At 39.4% G+C, this 19,272-nt stretch overlaps 1 protein-coding gene across 1 annotated transcript in view; it reads right to left on the bottom strand.

Moving 5' to 3' along the window:
• LOC136866364 (rho guanine nucleotide exchange factor 17) overlaps positions 1-19,272 on the bottom strand; it is a 603,351-nt gene that overhangs the window by 35,617 nt on the left and 548,462 nt on the right. The window contains exon 12 of the mRNA XM_067143238.2: positions 8,067-8,177. Coding sequence (XP_066999339.1) covers positions 8,067-8,177 — 111 coding nt within the window. The remainder of the gene's footprint in view (positions 1-8,066; positions 8,178-19,272) is intronic.

Below are 19,272 nucleotides of genomic sequence, written 5' to 3'. Positions count from 1 at the left end.
GTCACCCCCCACTTTGTAGAGAAAACGTAACATTTTTATTCTATTTTAGCCAGCTGAAAGTAGAAATTATAAGAATTATTTAAAAATAATTTGTGCAAATTTTTAATTATTAACAAAATTATTATCGAAAATACGCACAAAATGTCGTTAGTAGCAGCTAACCAATTTGTATAGTGCCACAGCAAGTAGTGGAGACTTCGCAAATGCTATGAGGAAGGATAACAGGGGTATATTTTTTTTCCAAGGTCGTAGATACTGAGGTATTATTTACCTGCTTGCTGCGTGCATTCATCAGTCTGGCAGTCTCTTTAATATTGTTTGTAAGTTTCTTTTTTTTGCTAGGGGCTTTACGTCGCACCGACACAGATAGGTCTTATGGCGACGATGGGATAGGAAAGGCCTAGGAGTTGGAAGAAAGCGGCCGTGGCCTTAATTAAGGTACAGCCCTAGCATTTGCCTGGTGTGAAAATGGGAAACCACGGAAAACCATCTTCAGGACTGCCGATAGTGGGATTCGAACCTACTATCTCCTGGATGCAATCTCACAGCCACGCGCCTCTACGCGCACGGCCAACTCACCCGGTGTTTGTTAGTTTCTTAGAGTGTAGTCAAATACTAAACAATTTTTTAAATTTTATAATCACGCCATACTTCTGTTTAATTATAATACATGTGTAATATTGTTTCTTTGGTGAATGTTTTATTGTATAGTATTGCATCAAAATCTAAAAAAAAAAAAAAAAAAACTATTATTGCCGCACTAAGTTAGTAAACTCTGTCGAAATTCAGTCAAAGAGTATCAAAAACTCACCATTTTGTAGCTCTTTTGTTCAGTTTTGATGTGTATAACCCCCTCTCTGCCCGCTTTATCCCACAACCTGGCTACTTTCTGTTTGTATACACTGACTGACGGAGCAAATCCAACACCAAGAAGGAGTGGTCAGAACTTTATGCCAATTGCAGGGTAGACTGACGTCACTGAGGTATGCTCATGATGTGAAATGCGCCGCTGTGCTGTGCACATAGGGAACGATAAATGGGACACGGCGTTGGCGAATGGCCCACTTCGTACCGTGATTTCTCAGCCGACAGTCATTGTAGAACGTGTTGTCGTGTGCCACAGGACATGTGTATAGTTAAGAATGCCAGGCCGCCGTCAACGGAGGCATTTCCAGCAGACAGACTGCGAGGGGTCCAGGCGCAGCCCGAGTGACGTCAGCACGCGAGGATCGGCGCATCCGCTGCCAAGCGGTGGCAGCCCCGCACGCCACGTCAACCGCCATTCTTCAGCATGTGCAAGACACCCTGGCTGTTCCAATATCGACCAGAACAATTTCCCGTCGATTGGTTGAAGGAGGCCTGCACTCCCGGCGTCCGCTCAGAAGACTACCATTGACTCCACAGCATAGACGTGCACGCCTGGCATGGTGCCGGGCTAGAGCGACTTGGATGAGGGAATGGCGGAACGTCGTGTTCTCCGATGAGTCACGCTTCTGTTCTGTCAGTGATAGTCACCGCAGACGAGTGTGGCGCCGGCGTGGAGAAAGGTCAAATCCGGCAGTAACTGTGGAGCACCCTACCGCTAGACAACGCGGCATCATGGTTTGGGGCGCTATTACGTATGATTCCACGTCACCTCTAGTGCGTATTCAGGGCACGTTAAATGCCCACCGCTACGTGCAGCATGTGCTGCGGCCGGTGGCACTCCCGTACCTTCAGGGGCTGCCCAATGCTCTGTTTCAGCAGGATAATGCCCGCCCACACACTGCTCGCATCTCCCAACAGGCTCTACGAGGTGTACAGATGCTTCCGTGGCCAGCGTACTCTCCGGATCTCTCACCAATCGAACACGTGTGGGATCTCATTGTGCAAACTCTGCCCCAGCCTCGTACGGACGACCAACTGTGGCAAATGGTTGACAGAGAATGGAGAACCATCCCTCAGGACACCATCCGCACTCTTATTGACTCTGTACCTCGACGTGTTTCTGCGTGCATCGCCGCTCGCGGTGGTCCTACATCCTACTGAGTCGATGCCATGCGCATTGTGTAACCTGCATATCGGTTTGAAATAAACATCAATTATTCGTCCGTGCCGTCTCTGTTTTTTCCCCAACTTTCATCCCTTTCGAACCACTCCTTCTTGGTGTTGCATTTGCTCTGTCAGTCAGTGTATTTTTTTTTGCCCCCCCCCCACTTCTAATTCCCAATCGCCGCTACTGGCCATACATGCCCTGAAACTTCTAAGGAATATGTTTGTTGGTAGTCATGCACCTTGAAAGTAGAAGACCATTTGAGGCTATTAGAGTCAAAAGTTTATTAAGCTTTCCTGCCTTCCTTATTTCTGTTCTTTTGTATATATACATACTGTACTTCCAATATTCAGAATTCCAAATACTTTACTATGACATCATAGGGGGGGGAAAGTTATATTAAATGTCAATGCGATATATATATCTTGGTACTGCATGTCAACCATGTGGAAATCTGTGTCTCTTCATTTCTATGAGTAATTTGAATTATTAAACAAAATATTCAGATATATGACTACACTACATACACTACTTACTTGCTATAGGTCTAATGAAGTTGCTATGGATAAAACAATAACAACTGTTTAGACTGATATTATACAGATAGAAAATAAAAATAGAAATATGAAGTCTACACCTCACAGTGATCAGTTAGCATGTTTATAAATATGAAGTCTAATTGCTAACGAGGTATAGTCCTCATCAACTTCATGAAGAGATTCATTTAAAGAAAAACCTTGTTGTCTGACACACAGCTGTCCTACACAGTGTTATTTCTATGACCACTTTCATATACAAAGTCTATATCACTTGTCACATCCACTAATAACTTTATGGTATTTTTCATCACCAAGTAATTATTGCTTTGCAAACAGTCAGTGAGAAAATTAAAACTCTCTATAAACTTACGTTAGAATGCGCACTGGGTAGAAATTATTTAAGACTGAAATGCGTCAACAGCTCAAATAACACAGACTAAAGATGGCAAAGACATTAAGAAAATATCAAGCTGTCAAGAATACTTGGGAGAATTAATTGTAGCGAAGGATGGAAGGCAGAATACATCTTACAGTAGAATTATACACAATTAATTTTTCCATGGGTAAAAAATACTGGGTTCTGACATGTTAATGATGGTATGCTTGGAACATATTACCTTCCCTAATTTTTAATTTAAGATGATGAAACAAACAAAGAAATGAATGCACATATGTTACTGTTTCATGGCAGGGGTTTGGGACATCAAGGTAAACAACCCCGTGTACTCAGTAAGAGTGAAAATTTGTCTGATAACTTGTGTAACTGTGGTGACTGTACTAATGTGTGTGTTTGAAATCAGGAAGAGAACTGGGAAGGAGGCTGACAATGCACATATGCTTACCACAAAGTTATAAGATTTTTTGATTATGAAAGGTACAATACCCATTAGAGTTTTGTTACAACTAAACTAATTAAAACAATATAAGATGTACTTTTGCTAAAAACAACAGAAAATGGTTGAAATATAAGTTGACATCATTACCAAACAAAACTATACAAATACAAATTTATATACAAACTGCAAGGAACTACTGAAGAACTTTTCCTGGAAGTGAGCAAGGAGCCTGTTCATCATCCACTGTAACAGACTCTAACATCAGTTTAGTAGTCCGGCTCCATTGCTAAATGGTTAGTGTGCTGGCACAGGGGTCCCGGTTCGATTCCCGGCAGGGTCAGGAATTTTAACCTTAATTGGTTAATTTTGCTGGCACAGAGGCTGGGTGTGTGTGTTGTCTTCATCATCATTTCACCCTCATCATGATACACAGGTCACCTACGGGCATCAAATCAAAAACCTGCACCTGACGAGCCGAATTTGTCCTCGGACACTCCCAGCACTAAAAGCCATAGGTACGCCATTTCATTTCATTTCATTTCATTTCATTTCATTTCATTTCATTTCATTCATCAGTTTAGTACGATGTGTAGATGAAAACCGGACAGGAGGAGTGGGAGATGAGGCAGCCCCCTCGCTTGCTCCTTACCACATGTGCAGGTGATTCCCACGCAGGACCCTTAGTATAATGCTTGTTTGGAGGTTTATGAAGGAGGCATTGAATATTTTAAAATTTTATTCATAAAATTATTATGATTGTTTGATTATTGTAACAGATATTTCTAATGAGTGGAGATACATTTCTCTCAATAACAAAGATGAGTATGCAGTTCATGGGCTTGCCACACCGCACTGCTAGATGTCACTGTTGTCGCTGTTCACACTCCACTCAATGCGCTTGATATAGAACTATCTGGTATTGTCACTGTAATGTACATGAGAATTCTTCCCTTCTGTTCTGCTTCACCTGCATTCAGTGGATGAATTGTTACTCATTCCAGCCCAGCAACCAGTCACGGAAGTTAAAGCTAAGAATTCACATTTTCTTGATCTTGAGATTGATATGTGTAGTACCACAAACTAATTGCCACCCCCCCCCCCCCCCTCCACCACCGAGATAAATTAATTCCATACTCATATTAAGTCTGACTGAGATGGGTACATCAAGGCAAAAACTATGCTTTAACATTCAGGAAGCTAATTTTAGGAAAGTACGGATTTATGCAGAGAAGTGGGTAAACATTACAATGGGTTCACAAGTACACTTAGAATCTAAAGTGAAGCTTCCACAGTGTGTAGAACTATTTATTCTTCTTCCAGGTTGAATCGTGTTGTAGTTTTCTATACATTCCATACAGTTTGCTGACGTTTTGAGTACATTGCAGTATTCTTTGTCAAGGCAACTGAAATACCTCTAATAATACCAACATAGTTGGTTCATTGTTGGACATTATAAATTTTCCAGCTAACTCATTCCTGGTTGCCAGTGTTTCACCCCAGTGTGCTAAGTTGGGCTCATCAGTTGGTAAAATAACACACCTACAAAGGCGCACGGCTAATGCATACTGTGCTGGAAAATTTATAATTTCTGATAATGGAACAACTATGCTAGTATTATTAATTTACTAATTTGGCACAAATATTTCAAGTTCCCTATAGGAATCAACATCTCTATCAGAAATAGTTCTACTTGATCCAAGGTAATCAGTCTCCCAGGCAGCAATCAAATCTACAAGGGAAGTTACTGACCTTGGCCTTAGTGGCATCTTTAAAAGTAGGAAGGATCACAATATGAAGATAAAGTTGGAATTCAAGAGGACAAATTGGGGCAAATATTCATTTATAGGAAGGGAACTTAGGGATCGGAATAACTTACCAAGGGAGATGTTCAATAAATTTCCAATTTTTTGAAATCATTTAATAAAAAAGGAAAAAACGGATGGGGAATCTGCCAGCTGGGTGACTGCCCTAAATGCAGATCAGTATTGACTGATTGATTGATCTTTCTCTCTCCAGCTCTTAACAGTACTAGTATTCCCACTACCTGACTGTGACACATAATGTTGCAGAATTCTTATGAAACCACCAGGGACTTACATCAGCCAGAGAGAGAGAGAGAGAGAGACATATAGGGCCAAGGTCAGTAACTCCTCTTGTAGTTTGATTGCTGCCTGGGAGACTGATTACCTCAGATCAAGTAGGGGTAATTCAGTCACCTTGACAAAGAATACTGCAATGTTTTCAAAACGTCGTCAAACTTTATGAAATGTACAGAAAACAACAGCACAGTTCAACCTGGAAGAAGAACTAAATACACTTGGAATGTTTAACTACTGCCATTAAGAATATAACCTAAAATGTAAGGTCCCTGGACAAAAAATTAGTCGCCTCCTCAAGAACACGCACTCATTTATGTTGATACAGGTGGCATTGAACTGGTACCATATGGCCACAGGACCCCTCACCTGTGACAAATGGCTGCTGTGGTGTGAGTGTGCCAGTTGGCTGTATATAAATAGCACGTCAAGATGGGTCAACACCAGGGTGTGACAGACTGGCAAAATGAGGTTAGCCAGGCGGAGTGGCTCAGACGGTTGAGGCGCTGGCCTTCTGACCCCAACTTGGCAGGTTCGATCCTGGCTCAGTCCGGTGATATTTGAAGGTGCTCAAATATGTCAGCCTCGTGTCGGTAGATTTACTGGCACGTAAAAAGAACTCCTGTGGGACGAAATTCCGGCACCTCGGCGTCTCCGAAAACCATAAAAGTAGTTAGTGGGACGTTAAGCAAGTAGCATTATTATTAAAATGAGGTTAAATAATTTGGATGTTTCCATGGGCACACAGTGAATGAAGTTGCTCAATTCATTGTTGTATCATTGTAGAGTGTCTATGGTATGATATACGACACATACATGGAATATAGCATCAGATCTATGGTTGCAAAAAGATCCTAACCCAGAGGGACCAGTTAAGAGCATCATTCCTTGTCACTGAAAATTACTTTTAAACCTGGCAGCAATTGCTCCAGTCCATGAATATAGGTCCATCCCTCCCATTTCTGAACAAACACTGAGAAGGTAACTGTAGACAATGAACAATATTAGTTGTTGAGTACCACACAAGAGGCCACTACTCATTCAAGTTCATAAAGTTGCATGTCTTCGGACACTGACACTGAATTATAGCAGACTGAAAATATGTAGTGTGGTCTGGAAAGTTATAATTATGTTTTTTTTATCCAATAATGCAGACAGAGAGTGCACCAATGGCACAATGAAGCTTTCCCTCTACTATTTGTTGAAGGTGTGGTTCAACCAGGAGGTGGGTATGTGGGTCAGTTCGCAAATGATACAACAATTGTTGTATACAAGGAACTTGGTATACAGTAACACAACATAAAGTTTATTTCTTCAAGAGTTTTATACAGTATTTACAAGAAATAAAATGAAACTTGTCTTGAAGCTTGATTGAATGCACGCAGTTAATGCTGTTATTAAATGCTAGATTGAAAGTCTGTGGCACAAATATATATTTACAGAGAGAGAGTCCTATGTACACATTCACACCTATCTTGAGGAGATAGTCTATTTCACTGGGAAATGTCCTTAGATAGTAAAAAACTATCTGTTGTGGGATAACAAGTGTAACTTGTAGAGAGAGTCGCGTTAATATAATGCTAGTTTTGGACTTAGACTTGCAAGGAACTTGCATCAATATCTTAATTCGCAGAATGCTAAGATAGTTGTCGGAGCACTGGTGAGGACTTGGGAGTGTAGCAGAATGCTTGACTTGGGGCTCGACGTGGCTACGGGCATCAGGGAAGATGAGGCAATGTCCGGAGGTGAGACCTCACAACCAGCAATCTGTCCACCTGTTCAAGACACGTTTTTAAGAGGAATGCCTCCGTGTTTGACTTGCGGTGTGATCTGGTTGTTGGACACTGGGGTAATCCTCGGTAAGGCGAGGAATGTCGCTCCTTATATAACGCTTGGCTGACGTCACCGACGAGCATGCCAGGCACAGTGCAGTCCTCTCATAGGCTCTGGAAACATTGGTGATGCGGCGGGTTGCGGAGCTTGTAGGTGCGGAGCTGAGCGCGGAGGACACACACAACAACAATGAATTGGGAAACTTCATTCACTGTGTGCCTACTCATTCAGATGACTATAAACATGAACCAGCATGTGTATCTGGACATCATTGGCAACTAGATGTTGCCATTTATCCAACATCATCATGATGACTTCGCTGAAGACACTTCTATTTTCCAAGAGTTGTCATGTTCACAGGAATCCGGGCATGTCTGGATGGTTTGAAGAACATTCAGATACTCTGTCACACCTGGTCTGGCCTTCATGTCCCCTGTTTGAAACTCACTGATAATCTGTGAGACTATTTGGAGCAGTGGGTGGAACACAGACATCGGCATTTGCTTTTCTGGAATTTAGGATCTCCTCAGATGGGGTGGATTCACCTTAATTGGGATACCTGCAACACTTCCTCAACAAATCCAGTGGTGTTATCTGGTTTTTGGTACATTCCTGAGGGGGTGACTAATTTTTTGTCAAAGGTGCTTATTTTTAGATGTATGAGTAAAATTCTGTATCAATATCACAGAAGTTTAAGGATGTCCAGGACAAAACAAAAATGATGACTTGCCTGTCTAGCTGGATGTTCCCTCCTCCCTCGTCGGTATCCTCCACTGATATACTGATGCCTGCTTTGCTGTTCGTGAAAGGTCCTGGCACAGACGAACTGCTAGACACTGGTCTGACAAACAAGAAAATACTTTCATGTTACTCAATAAACATAAGTTAAGATAAATACAATTCAATTATCCTTGTCAAAGAGTGATAAATAAAATCATAAGTATTTATTATATGCATATTCTTTAACAATAACATTAAATTCTACTGCAGTAAGATGATGATAATTTCTATAGATCCTTGATCATGATAAGGTACAAAGGATCATCTCCTTATTCAATATCTATCTGTGAATCAGTGGTAGGCTGTTGGCTTCTGGATCACAAGAGATCGGGTTCAAACTCGGCAGAGATAATCAAAGTTTTGAAGGACAGAAAAATTCCTTTCGATACTCCATGTCATTTAGTGACAAAAATTTAATTTTTAGGGTCCGTATTGAATCAAGATTTACATTCAAAAATATTAGGTATAGAGATCCACCTATTCAGTACTAAAAATAGTGAAAATTATTAAATCATCACATATTTTTATTTATTCACATTTGTGGGACCGGTTTCAGCAATAAGGTATGCCATCATCAGCCTAGGAAAGTATAACAAAGACATTATAAAAAGCTTACATATATCATTTTTAAGAACCTATGTTAACGTAGCTTTGTTAAATGTCTTTGTTATATTTTCCTAGGCTGATGATGGCATACCTTATTGCTAAAACTGGTCCCACAAATGTGAATAAATAAAAATATGTGATGATTTAATCATTTTCACGATTTTTAGTATTGAATAGGTGGATCTCTATACCTAATATTTTTTTAATGTAAAACTCCATGTTATACAATGTTGGCAAGTAAAAGATCTCTGGTAACATATTTGGTGTGTAAAAGCAAAGCCAAGCAAAGCAAAGTCATCCCCGTAGTGGCCATGAAGGCCCTTGGAGGGGTGGAAGGTAAAGGCTTCCACTATCCGTAACCTCGGCACTTGATGGGGTAGAGTGGTTAGCTCTATGCCCGGCCGCCTTTGCCACCAGGAATTAACCTGGTACTCACTTTTGATGTAGGCTGAGTGAACCTCAGGGCCATGTGCACCTCCGGAAGTGGAAATCTCGTTTCTTAAATTTTATGACTTCCTGATGGGGATTCGAACCCACGTCCTTCCGGTCGAGCCGAGCACGCCTTTACCACCTCGACCAGGCAGACATTTGGTGTGTACCCGACAAAATTCATTAACACTTAGCCATGGACACCCAAGAGAGGTTCGGTTTACTCTGCCATCTAGTATGCCTAGAGTAAAACAGTCATCGGCATTTGCTTTGCTGGAATTACAGGATCTCCTGAGAGCGGGTGGATTCACCTTAATTGGAATACCTGCAACACCTCGTAGAGCCACTTCCTCAATGAGCAAGCAGCCAGATGGTGTAAAATTAAAATGCTTGCACACAGTAGATGAGGCCATATATTATATTATTATTATATAGCGTGTCCAGCTTGAATGTATAATTAAATAAAAATTAATATGTTGAGAAGTAATAGTGATAATCATTGGGGTGGTCTGGTTTTACTAGTAGAGAAACTCAAAATGTTTCTTTACATACCCAATATACCTTGATATGTGCATCATTAGTGGTGCGATGGATATCAAATCTATACTGTATTGCACCCCCCTCACCCCACATGCTTGGTGTTGTGGACCGAGATCAAAAGCAAACTGCCAGTTTTTCAAAAGCGTCTGTGCCATTTCTTAATCGATATGTACATAGGAACATCATCACTTGGTCACAGCTGATACTCCAGCCGAAAACAACATTGTACAAGAGTAAAAGACAGCTAGCAGGATGCATGCTGTGCTGTACAGCTATCTGAACTGTCTAGACTTCAAAGAAGAGAAATACTTATCTTGCAGGCCAGCCATGTGTTGGGGTGCTTACTTAACTAAAATTTCCCATGTTAAGTGCATTTTTTACATTTAAATTCAACATTTGAGCAGCTATCACAAATATTGCATCTGTAGTACTACAAAACATATGGAGAAAGGTGCAATACAGTTTCAACTAATATTGTACTATTAATGGTTCATGTATCGAGGTGTATTAGGTATGTAAAAATAAAAATAAATAAATTGAGGGTTTTTCACTCGGACTCAGCGAGGGATCCCACCTCTACCGCCTCAAGGGCAGTGTCCTGGAGCTTCAGACTCTGGGTCGGGAGATGAAACTGGGGAGGATGGCCAGTACTTCCCCCAGGCGGCCTCACCTGCTATGTTGAACAGAGGCCTCGCGGCGGGATGGGAAGATTGGAAGTGATAGACAAGGAAGAGGGAAGGAAGCGGCCGTGGCCTTAAGTTAGTATCATCCCGGCATTTGCCTGGAGGAGAAGTGGGAAAACCACTTCAGGATGGCTGAGGTGGGAATCGAACCCACCTCTACTCAGTTGACCTCCCGAGGCTGAGTGGACTCTGTTCCAGCCCTCGTACCCTCGTACCACTCACACTAACCATTACACCACAGAGATATTAAATTTTATGCCATAAGAAACTCATTAGAGAACAGTGAGTTACAGACTATCTGAAGTTGTGTTATCAAGGCAGCCTGCCTACCCATTTAAACATTCTAATTATGCTGCTATCTAGTAGTGAAAGAGGAATTCTACTCAATGGTTGCAATGGCTGAGGGATCAGGGAACAATGAGTGCACCACTAGGGATATTTTAATAGTACACCAACAACAATGGCATGGGCTCCCGAGATGTTTAACTACCCTTTTACCTCAGCCGAGGCTAAACCCATGAACTTGGGCTCACAAGTGGGACTGATCCACCAAAACATATCAGAGTGTAATCAGTTCAATGGTGTTACTATGGTGTAGCCTCAAAACAGGTGTCAGTTTCATAAATAGCAGGGAGAATCAATAAGTAACCTCTACAATGGGGCTTTCTTGTATCATCACTAGTTCTACACATCAGGCTTGAATAATATAAATACTAATTTCTGATTTTAATCTATAAGTTCAAAATAACATAACCACTTTTAGAGGAGTAGATAGTTTGTTTACATGAGGTTATTGCTCCAGTTGATTTACTGGATAAACTGTTTATATCATTTTGGTAATTAAGGCACATGCTAAATAGCTATATGCAAGAGTTCAGTGAATTTCAATGAAATGTTCAAGCAAGAACAAAGAAATAAGTAATTCTAATGATGTCATTGGAAGCTGGAAATAATATCTAAGAAATCTTTAGCAGATGGCTCAAAATTACAGGAATAAAAACTACTAACTTAATGAATTATCTAACAGACTAACCTACAGACACAAATACAAGTTCTGAATACATTTCTGTATAACAGGGTATGTACAAAATACCTCAACATAATCTATATAGATAAAATAAGAGTTTTATCAGTACTTTTAAAAATTGGTATGTGTCCATTATATCCAGAATAAGAAGAAATCTGGTTTTTAAATTTCTGTTATATAATTATGTATGTATGTCCATGCATCATGAGAAAATAACAGAAAAATATTGTATGGAAAATGGTTTTTTAGGTCAGGACAGAAGGCACTTCAGTCTATGCTATGAACAATTTCATTCACACTAGGTAAAATAGTAGTTTAAGGGAAGGTTTAACAATTAATTTTCAAATATCTCCATTAATAATGGTCCTGTCAATAAATGCTGAAAATAAAGTTGCAGAAAATATATAATCTTATGTGCAGTAAGTACCAATTCATACTATGATGAATAATTGTGAAAATATTAACAATTTCATGTTTCTTATTTCTTGCATTCTCCTGTTGTTTATGTTCATCTTACTGATGAGTCCTTTATAACAAAGAGAGAAAGTAAATTCTGATCGTTCCTGAATCATACATTTTTATTATAGCAGAAAGGTTACAGTCCTGATATTTGAATGCATTGTCTGTCCCTAAGCGGGCAATGAGTGGACATCTGCATGACATGTTATCCAGGAGAATTATCTTGCAGAGTGGAACAGCCTCTGTCTTAATATTGGCAAGGAGATAGATATTCTGATAACTACTGATACTTGACACAATAGTCCATCATAGTATTTAGCTCTCTGTGTTATGGAGGTGATGATAGGAGTGGGGAGTTTACACGTTTAATGGGACATGGCAGAGCAGTCTTCACTGTTGTCTATAGTCAGGTCATTCCAGAACTGGAACTTGGCTTTGGTAGATTGCAAATGCACAGTAGTACTGTTTGTGAAAAATGAGAATCTGTGTGTCTTTACATTTAATTGAGTATTTCATATGATAGCATTGCTTTCAACCACAATATACATACTTTCACTCCAGCAACAAATCATATTACCGGGCGAGTTGGCCATGCGGTTAGAGGCACGCAGCTGTGAGTTTGCAACCAGGAGATAGCAGGTTCAAATCCCACTGTCGGCAGCCCTGAAGATGGTTTTCCATGGTTTCCCATTTTCACACCAGACAAATGCTGGGGCTGTACCTTAATTAAGGCCACGGCCGCTTCCTTCCAACTCCTAGGCCTTCCCTATCCCATCATCACCATAAGACCTAACTGCGTCGGTGAGACGTAAAGCCACTAGAAATAAAAATCATATTGCTTTTCTCTGTTTACCCGAACTACCCACATAGTCAACCTGTTGAACACAGTTACAATATCCAGTGTAACAAAAAAACAAAAAAAAATTTGGAAATATGCATTTACCATAGCATCACCTAGAACTCTTCACCAGTGGCAGCCGGTGAACTCTCAGGTCAGCTGTGACAGTACTTTTTCCCTACAAATCTTTCTTTGCTACTGACCAGTATCACCACATTCATTCAAGTCTTTCATGTGAAAACAAACTAATTAACTGCTGCCAACCCTCACAAAATGTGGGATGCAAGCCAGAGGCCCAATATGAATCAAAATTCCTGGTCTCAAATGTTACATTTCAATATAATTATTATTTTTCTTAATATATAAATAATAGAGAAAACAAGGTTATAAATTATTATTTAATTTTATTGCATACGACCCTGGAGATTTGGCTGGCGCATGCTAGTATAGGGGTCTTGTGAGAACATCTTTACTGGTACAATGCTACGGACTCTGCCAAAGTGAAAACCTCTTCCACTGAGCTCAATAGCTGCAGTCGCTTAAGTGCGGCCAGTATCCAGTATTCAGGAGATAGTAGGTTCGAACCCCACTGTCGGCAGCCCTGAAAATGGTTTTCCGTGGTTTCCCATTTTCACACCAGGCAAATGCTGGGGCTGTACCTTAATTAAGGCCGTGGCCGCTTCCTTCCCACTCCTAGCCCTTCCCTGTCCCATCGTCACCATAAGACCTGGCTGTGTCGGTGTGACGTAAAGCAACTATCAAAGAGAAAACCTCTTCCTGCACCCTTCATCCCCCTGAAACCGCCCACCAGCACACTTCCCCCTTACATCTCAACCCCATCACCAACACTATATCCTCGGGCGGAAGCCCGAGAGTCCATGCCTTACCTTCAACCTAAAAACATTTACCAACGAATTATGTGCTGAAAGTCACCTAAGTTTGATAACTTATTGCCAAACAGTCATCCTTACTGATGAGAATTTACAGTTTTACAATGAAATGTAATTTTCTTAGCATTATTTGAGTGCAATATTTGACTTCAAATGTTGAGAGAAAACAAAAGAACCTTTTTGTTCTCTAGTGAGGGCACCGTCTGGGAGCCCTTAAGAGCCAGCTGCTACTACTCTTCACACTCTCCTGCTGATAAAGTAATACTTAAATATTTCCTTTTTCTTTTGTATCCTTTGTAATCCTCTTCAATAAGGGATGCTCTTGACCTTGAACTGCATTACAACATGCTTAGAATAAGGATTATTCACCAAAAAAACAGTCATCTGCAGTTTTTCCATGCAAAACTAAGCAGTTGCCTTCAAGTGCCATTAGACAGTGGCATGTTGTACCTGCACTGACAAGTATAGCTACAGTACAAGTGCTGTAGGTTACAGTGTAAACCATGTACTATGCCCTTCCTGCATCCAGGTCAGTCAACGTAAAAGATTCCCAGCCAGCTTCTCAGGGGTTATCGAATTTTCAGTTTAGTTTAACGTGGGATCCAAAATAGACTTTGATGCATCGATACATTGTTGCCCATTTTCAACCTTCCTGATGGACGTCTCCATCTGACGCATCAACAGTGACATTCCAACTTAAAGAAATGCAGTAACTTATCTAATATTCCTTACTCTAACATTAAATCCGTAAATGAGTTCTCAAGTAATTCTTTTTTAACTAGAACTATTTATTGACAAAATAAAATATAGAATGAAAAGAAAAATTTGAAAAGAAAATAATATTAGCATAAAAACTCTCAAATTGATTATTTGCTGCTGAACAGCTGATCTCTTACATTACTATAGTATCATCCTGCTTTCTGTCATTTTTTATTCGTGATCAATTGAAATAGGCTAACCTTTATCTTTAGATATTTTTCACAAAATGAAAATCTTTAACTGCGACTTATTCTTTAAAATGCATTTTTAGCAGAAAATGGAAATATATTCTACTGTAACCTACAGAGAATTATAATATTTAACATTTCAATCTCGCTCTCATAATTGAATTATTTTCTCTGCTTAAGCTTTGGAATATTCAATAAGTTTCTTGTAATATGCAGCTAAAATTCGCTGTCAACCATATCTAACGTATAAATATCCAATACAGATAATACTAGAGAAGTCAAACATGTCATGTCTAGCTCATATTTTATGTGTGTGCTAGTAAACATAGTGAAAACTCTCAATATCTGAAGATATACTACTATATAAAATCACTTATTCTCTCATGTGATAATGAAATGATTTATTTTATAGTTTCAACCCTGACTTGATTCGTTGTGAAGACTGTAGCTCTGTATGTGCCAATTAACCATATCATAACCTAGTATCATACCATTTATTTGTATAGGGAGGTTATCACGTGACTACAATCCATCATCATAGTTCTTATGTAGGACTGAGTATGCTGCAATTACGGTGGTATACATATTCTTGAAGACAACAACATTGCTATCCAATCACTGACAAGTATGATCCTATCTTGTATTAATTATTACCTAACATATTCCATTTCTTCTTACATTCTATGATGGACAGACTTCCATATACTTCATATTCCATATTATTATTCAATCAACCTTTCTACTTCATAATCATTGCATTTCACATCGCATATCTTCACAACATCTACAATTCATCATAGGAATACCTTCCCTCGACGTACCATTGCTTCTATTCTCACATATGATAAATATAGGATACATTTCTTCTTTCATTTTCATAGCCTTTATCCTGTCTAATACCGTTACTCTATCACAACCAATAATATTCTTTGAATGACATCTACATTAACCTTAATTATGATTTGGGGTCTACACTGAGATTCATTTACATCTAGGTCACTTCCTACTTCATTATAAATCGATTGGCACATAAGTTATTCGCAAGAGCTTGCTATATAAAGAAGTTAATTGCGATGATTACATCAGGCACAATGATTATATTTCACTTGCAGGTAACCTATAGGATTATTTTCTATCAAACTACACAAACATTTTAAAATAACAAGAAACTTATCTCGATTCCTCCACCTTTTGGGATGGTCTGGTCTGCTCAACTACTGCCAGCAAATTTCACGGCTAGCGTCTGGTTTTGCTGTTGTCATCTTTGATCTCAGTTGATCATCTGGGGCTGGATCGGGTAGTCCTGGGCAGTCCATTTCCTCATTTTCTTAGAACTCTTCCATGGAGTCAAGCTCATTCATGCAAGGATAAAATATAATTTGTGTCAAACAATACATGGTGATGACGATTCCTTTAAATAAATGTTTTAGTGCGCACAAATGTGCAAACTCTTATGAACAATCGTCTGTACAGAATTTTGTTAAGGATTCTATTCTCAGTTTACACTTATGATAGCGTTCACAGAGTTCGACGCATCTTTTGCACCTGCAGTCCGGACTTGGCTCATGGAAACTCACTTTAATACACAGACTTTGGTGAAACCCATGGACTGAGAGTCTGGTCACAACGTGTCTCAACTCATTGCCTCCCTGAGTCCAGTTGCAGTTGATCATCGCATCACATTGGCAAAAGTCCCATCATATGCTGTCCCTCTTTTGTTGAAGTTCTTGTAGGAGTTCCTTATATGCTGGGGTCGCCAGGAGCAGTAGTTTCAAATGCAACTCTTCCACAAAGAATAATTCCCTCAACAGTTGGTATACGAGGCATGATGGAGTGTATTTTGATAGGCAAAGCACTTTCTTTAAATAGAATGCTTTCACCTTCTCTATACTATGTAATTGCCTCTTTCCAAGATATATCTATATACCATATTTACACGAATAATCCCCACCACCAAATAATCCCCGCACCCTAAATTTAGGAAGGCTTATTTTGAAAAAAAAAATGCCAAAATTGACACAAATAAAACCTGCACCCCAATTTCATGCCGCAATTTTTTTTAAAGTGCGGGTATTATTCGCGTAAATACAGTATTTTCCAATCCATAGGTGGCTACAGGACTGACATTAAGATGAAATAACTCAATGACACATGAAAGTGACAGATGGCTCAAAGACCTGATGTCGTTCATGGATTATATGGCAGCATTTATTCGGTCTTTTACATGTAAAGAGAACACGTTCCCCAGTGTTTGAAAAGTGACTCCTAGGTACTTAAAATTTGTGACTGACTTCAGTTGCTGGTCATTGATTAAGAATGTTCCCTATTTTCCTCCTTTTCTGAAGGTCAAAGAGACAGTCTTATTTTCATTTAATCTCAGCTGGTTCTCTTCTGCCCATTTTGTAATGTTATTAAATGTAGTCTGCAAATCCAACTGAGAAGTTGACATCAGAACCATGTCAACTGCATACATGAGAATATTGACATTTTCTGAATCTACTCTTTGTACAATGTCAGCTGTGGCGGCAATGAAAAGCAATGGGCTTAGGGGGTCACCTTGAAGGACGCCAATGGTTTGAATTATCGGATATGACTTGGTGATGCCATCACTAATCTCTACCCAGTTGTCTGTAAGGAGATTCTTAATGATTGGAAGTAGATAACAACTAGGCCCGATGATCTTTCACAACTTCTCTTTTGCCAGTTATTGAGTGAATGTTTACAACAGGGTAGGATACCAGACTGTTGGGCTAAGTCCACAATAAAAATGATGTAAAAGCCCTATGGTGATACAGCAGACCCTAATTCATGCAGAGGAATTGCTCTGGAATGCACACTCTTATAGACACTGACACAGCTAGTACGTAAGCGCCTCACAACATTAATAGGCAACAAGCTCCCAGACTCCCAGTTTTGTTTCAGATGAAGAAGATCAACTATTCAAGCAATAGATTGTCTACAACAGTATATTAATGTTAATGAAGCTCTCGGAAATCCAAAGGGAAAGCTTAATGCAATCTTTATTGATTACTCTAAGGCTTTTGATACGATCAATAGAATTAGAGAAGTTCATTACAAAGTCTGTATTGATGTTAGTATACTTACTATACTACACTACTACACTACTACACTACTGTATTTTGAAGGTGGAACCTTTGACTGTACCTTTAAAAAAAGTATAATTTCGTTAAATTCTTTTTTGTTTAGGAAGTATTTCACTTGTTTCACTTCCTACGCAGACTACCATACATTTATCTTCCCTGTCGTACGAAGGTGTTTTCATGGTGGAAGAAGATCGTGGTTGAGATATCCTGTGCTACTTGCAAAGGCAAACTGATCACTACAAATTGCCTTTCTGTCTTGTGAGCCTCATTTTAAAAAGCGACAAGAACTCAACATTCCAGTACCCATCCTCTTGGTTTATAGTATTTCGTGTGTAATACAGAAGTTTATAGAAAGTGCTGTCCTAAATTAAAAGACATAAGAGATAGAACTTGGAGAAATATTTACTAACTGCTCTGAAAGGTAGTAACTTCCTCGTGTGTACAGAAAATGAAATTAATTTTGCTTCATTTAGTGAACTGATCCTCAAGAACTTAATTCCAGGTATTTTGAGAAGTATACCTTCAGCAACAACGGAAGTGTTCGAAAAAACTGAAATACTTAAATAGCAAACCCTTAAGTAGCAAAGTTTTGTCTGTGTGAAGTTGCTGCTTCGAGCCGAGACATGCTGCAGGGGTCAGCTATCAGTGCCAAACGGAGAAATCTACAACCACTGCCTATAACAAGTGAGCAGGTATATTGCCGAGGCTTAAAGGACATCATATTGGGCTATGATATAAATACACTGATGTAAACTAAACGGAGCTAGATATTTTCTAATCTAGTAACATACATTTTTTAATAATATGTAGAGCTCTTCTCCTGCATATAATACCATAGGAGGTCAGATTTTTGGATCTTAAGGCAGCAGGAATACCCAGCAATAGTCGAGAAAATAGTAAAGAATCCTCTGGCCTTTACAATAACTTACTTGTGAGAATGTGGGTTTTCACCCCTTGTGTATTTGAAGAATAAATATAGAAACAGACTTCATGCTGAACCTGACCTCAGACTGAAACTTTCAGAAACCTCGCCAGGTATTAGGAATTTAATATCAAAAAATCAAGACTGATTCATCTCACTAGTTCTAAAATATTCAAACTTAGAAACATAACTGTTTTTGTTGTATACAAGGAACTTGGTACACAAGGCACAACATAAAAGTTTATTGCTTTGAAATTTTTATACAGTATGTATACAAAAAAGAACGAAACTTGTCTTGAAGTTTAATGAGCTGCACACGTTCAATGCTAACAATAAGTAGTAGACTGAGGATCTGAAGAGTATTTACATTTATACAAGTTAATATTCTATGTACATTCAGTTCTTATCTTGATAAGATAGTCTGCTCAAATGAAGGAATGTCCTTGATAGTTGAAAACTATCTGTAGTTAGTATAATGACAAGTGGAACTTGTAGAAAGTCCATATTAGCATAATGCTAGTAGGAGGCGTAGAACTTGCAAGGAACTTGCGTTAAGGTTCATAAATAGCAGAATGCTTGGATTGAAGTCAGAGCACTTGTAGGGGACTTGTGTAGGTAGTAGAATGCTTGGATAGGATGCTCGACGGTGCTACGGAAGGCAGGATGCATAGGCAATGTCCTGAGGTGAAACCTCCCGGCCAGAATCAGTCC

The sequence above is a fragment of the Anabrus simplex genome, chromosome 3, assembly GCF_040414725.1.
Source record: "Anabrus simplex isolate iqAnaSimp1 chromosome 3, ASM4041472v1, whole genome shotgun sequence".
In the NCBI taxonomy this organism is placed as follows: Eukaryota; Metazoa; Arthropoda; class Insecta; order Orthoptera; family Tettigoniidae; genus Anabrus; species Anabrus simplex.
Note: the sequence above shows the minus strand (reverse complement) of the source record. Positions and strands in the feature narration are given on the sequence as shown.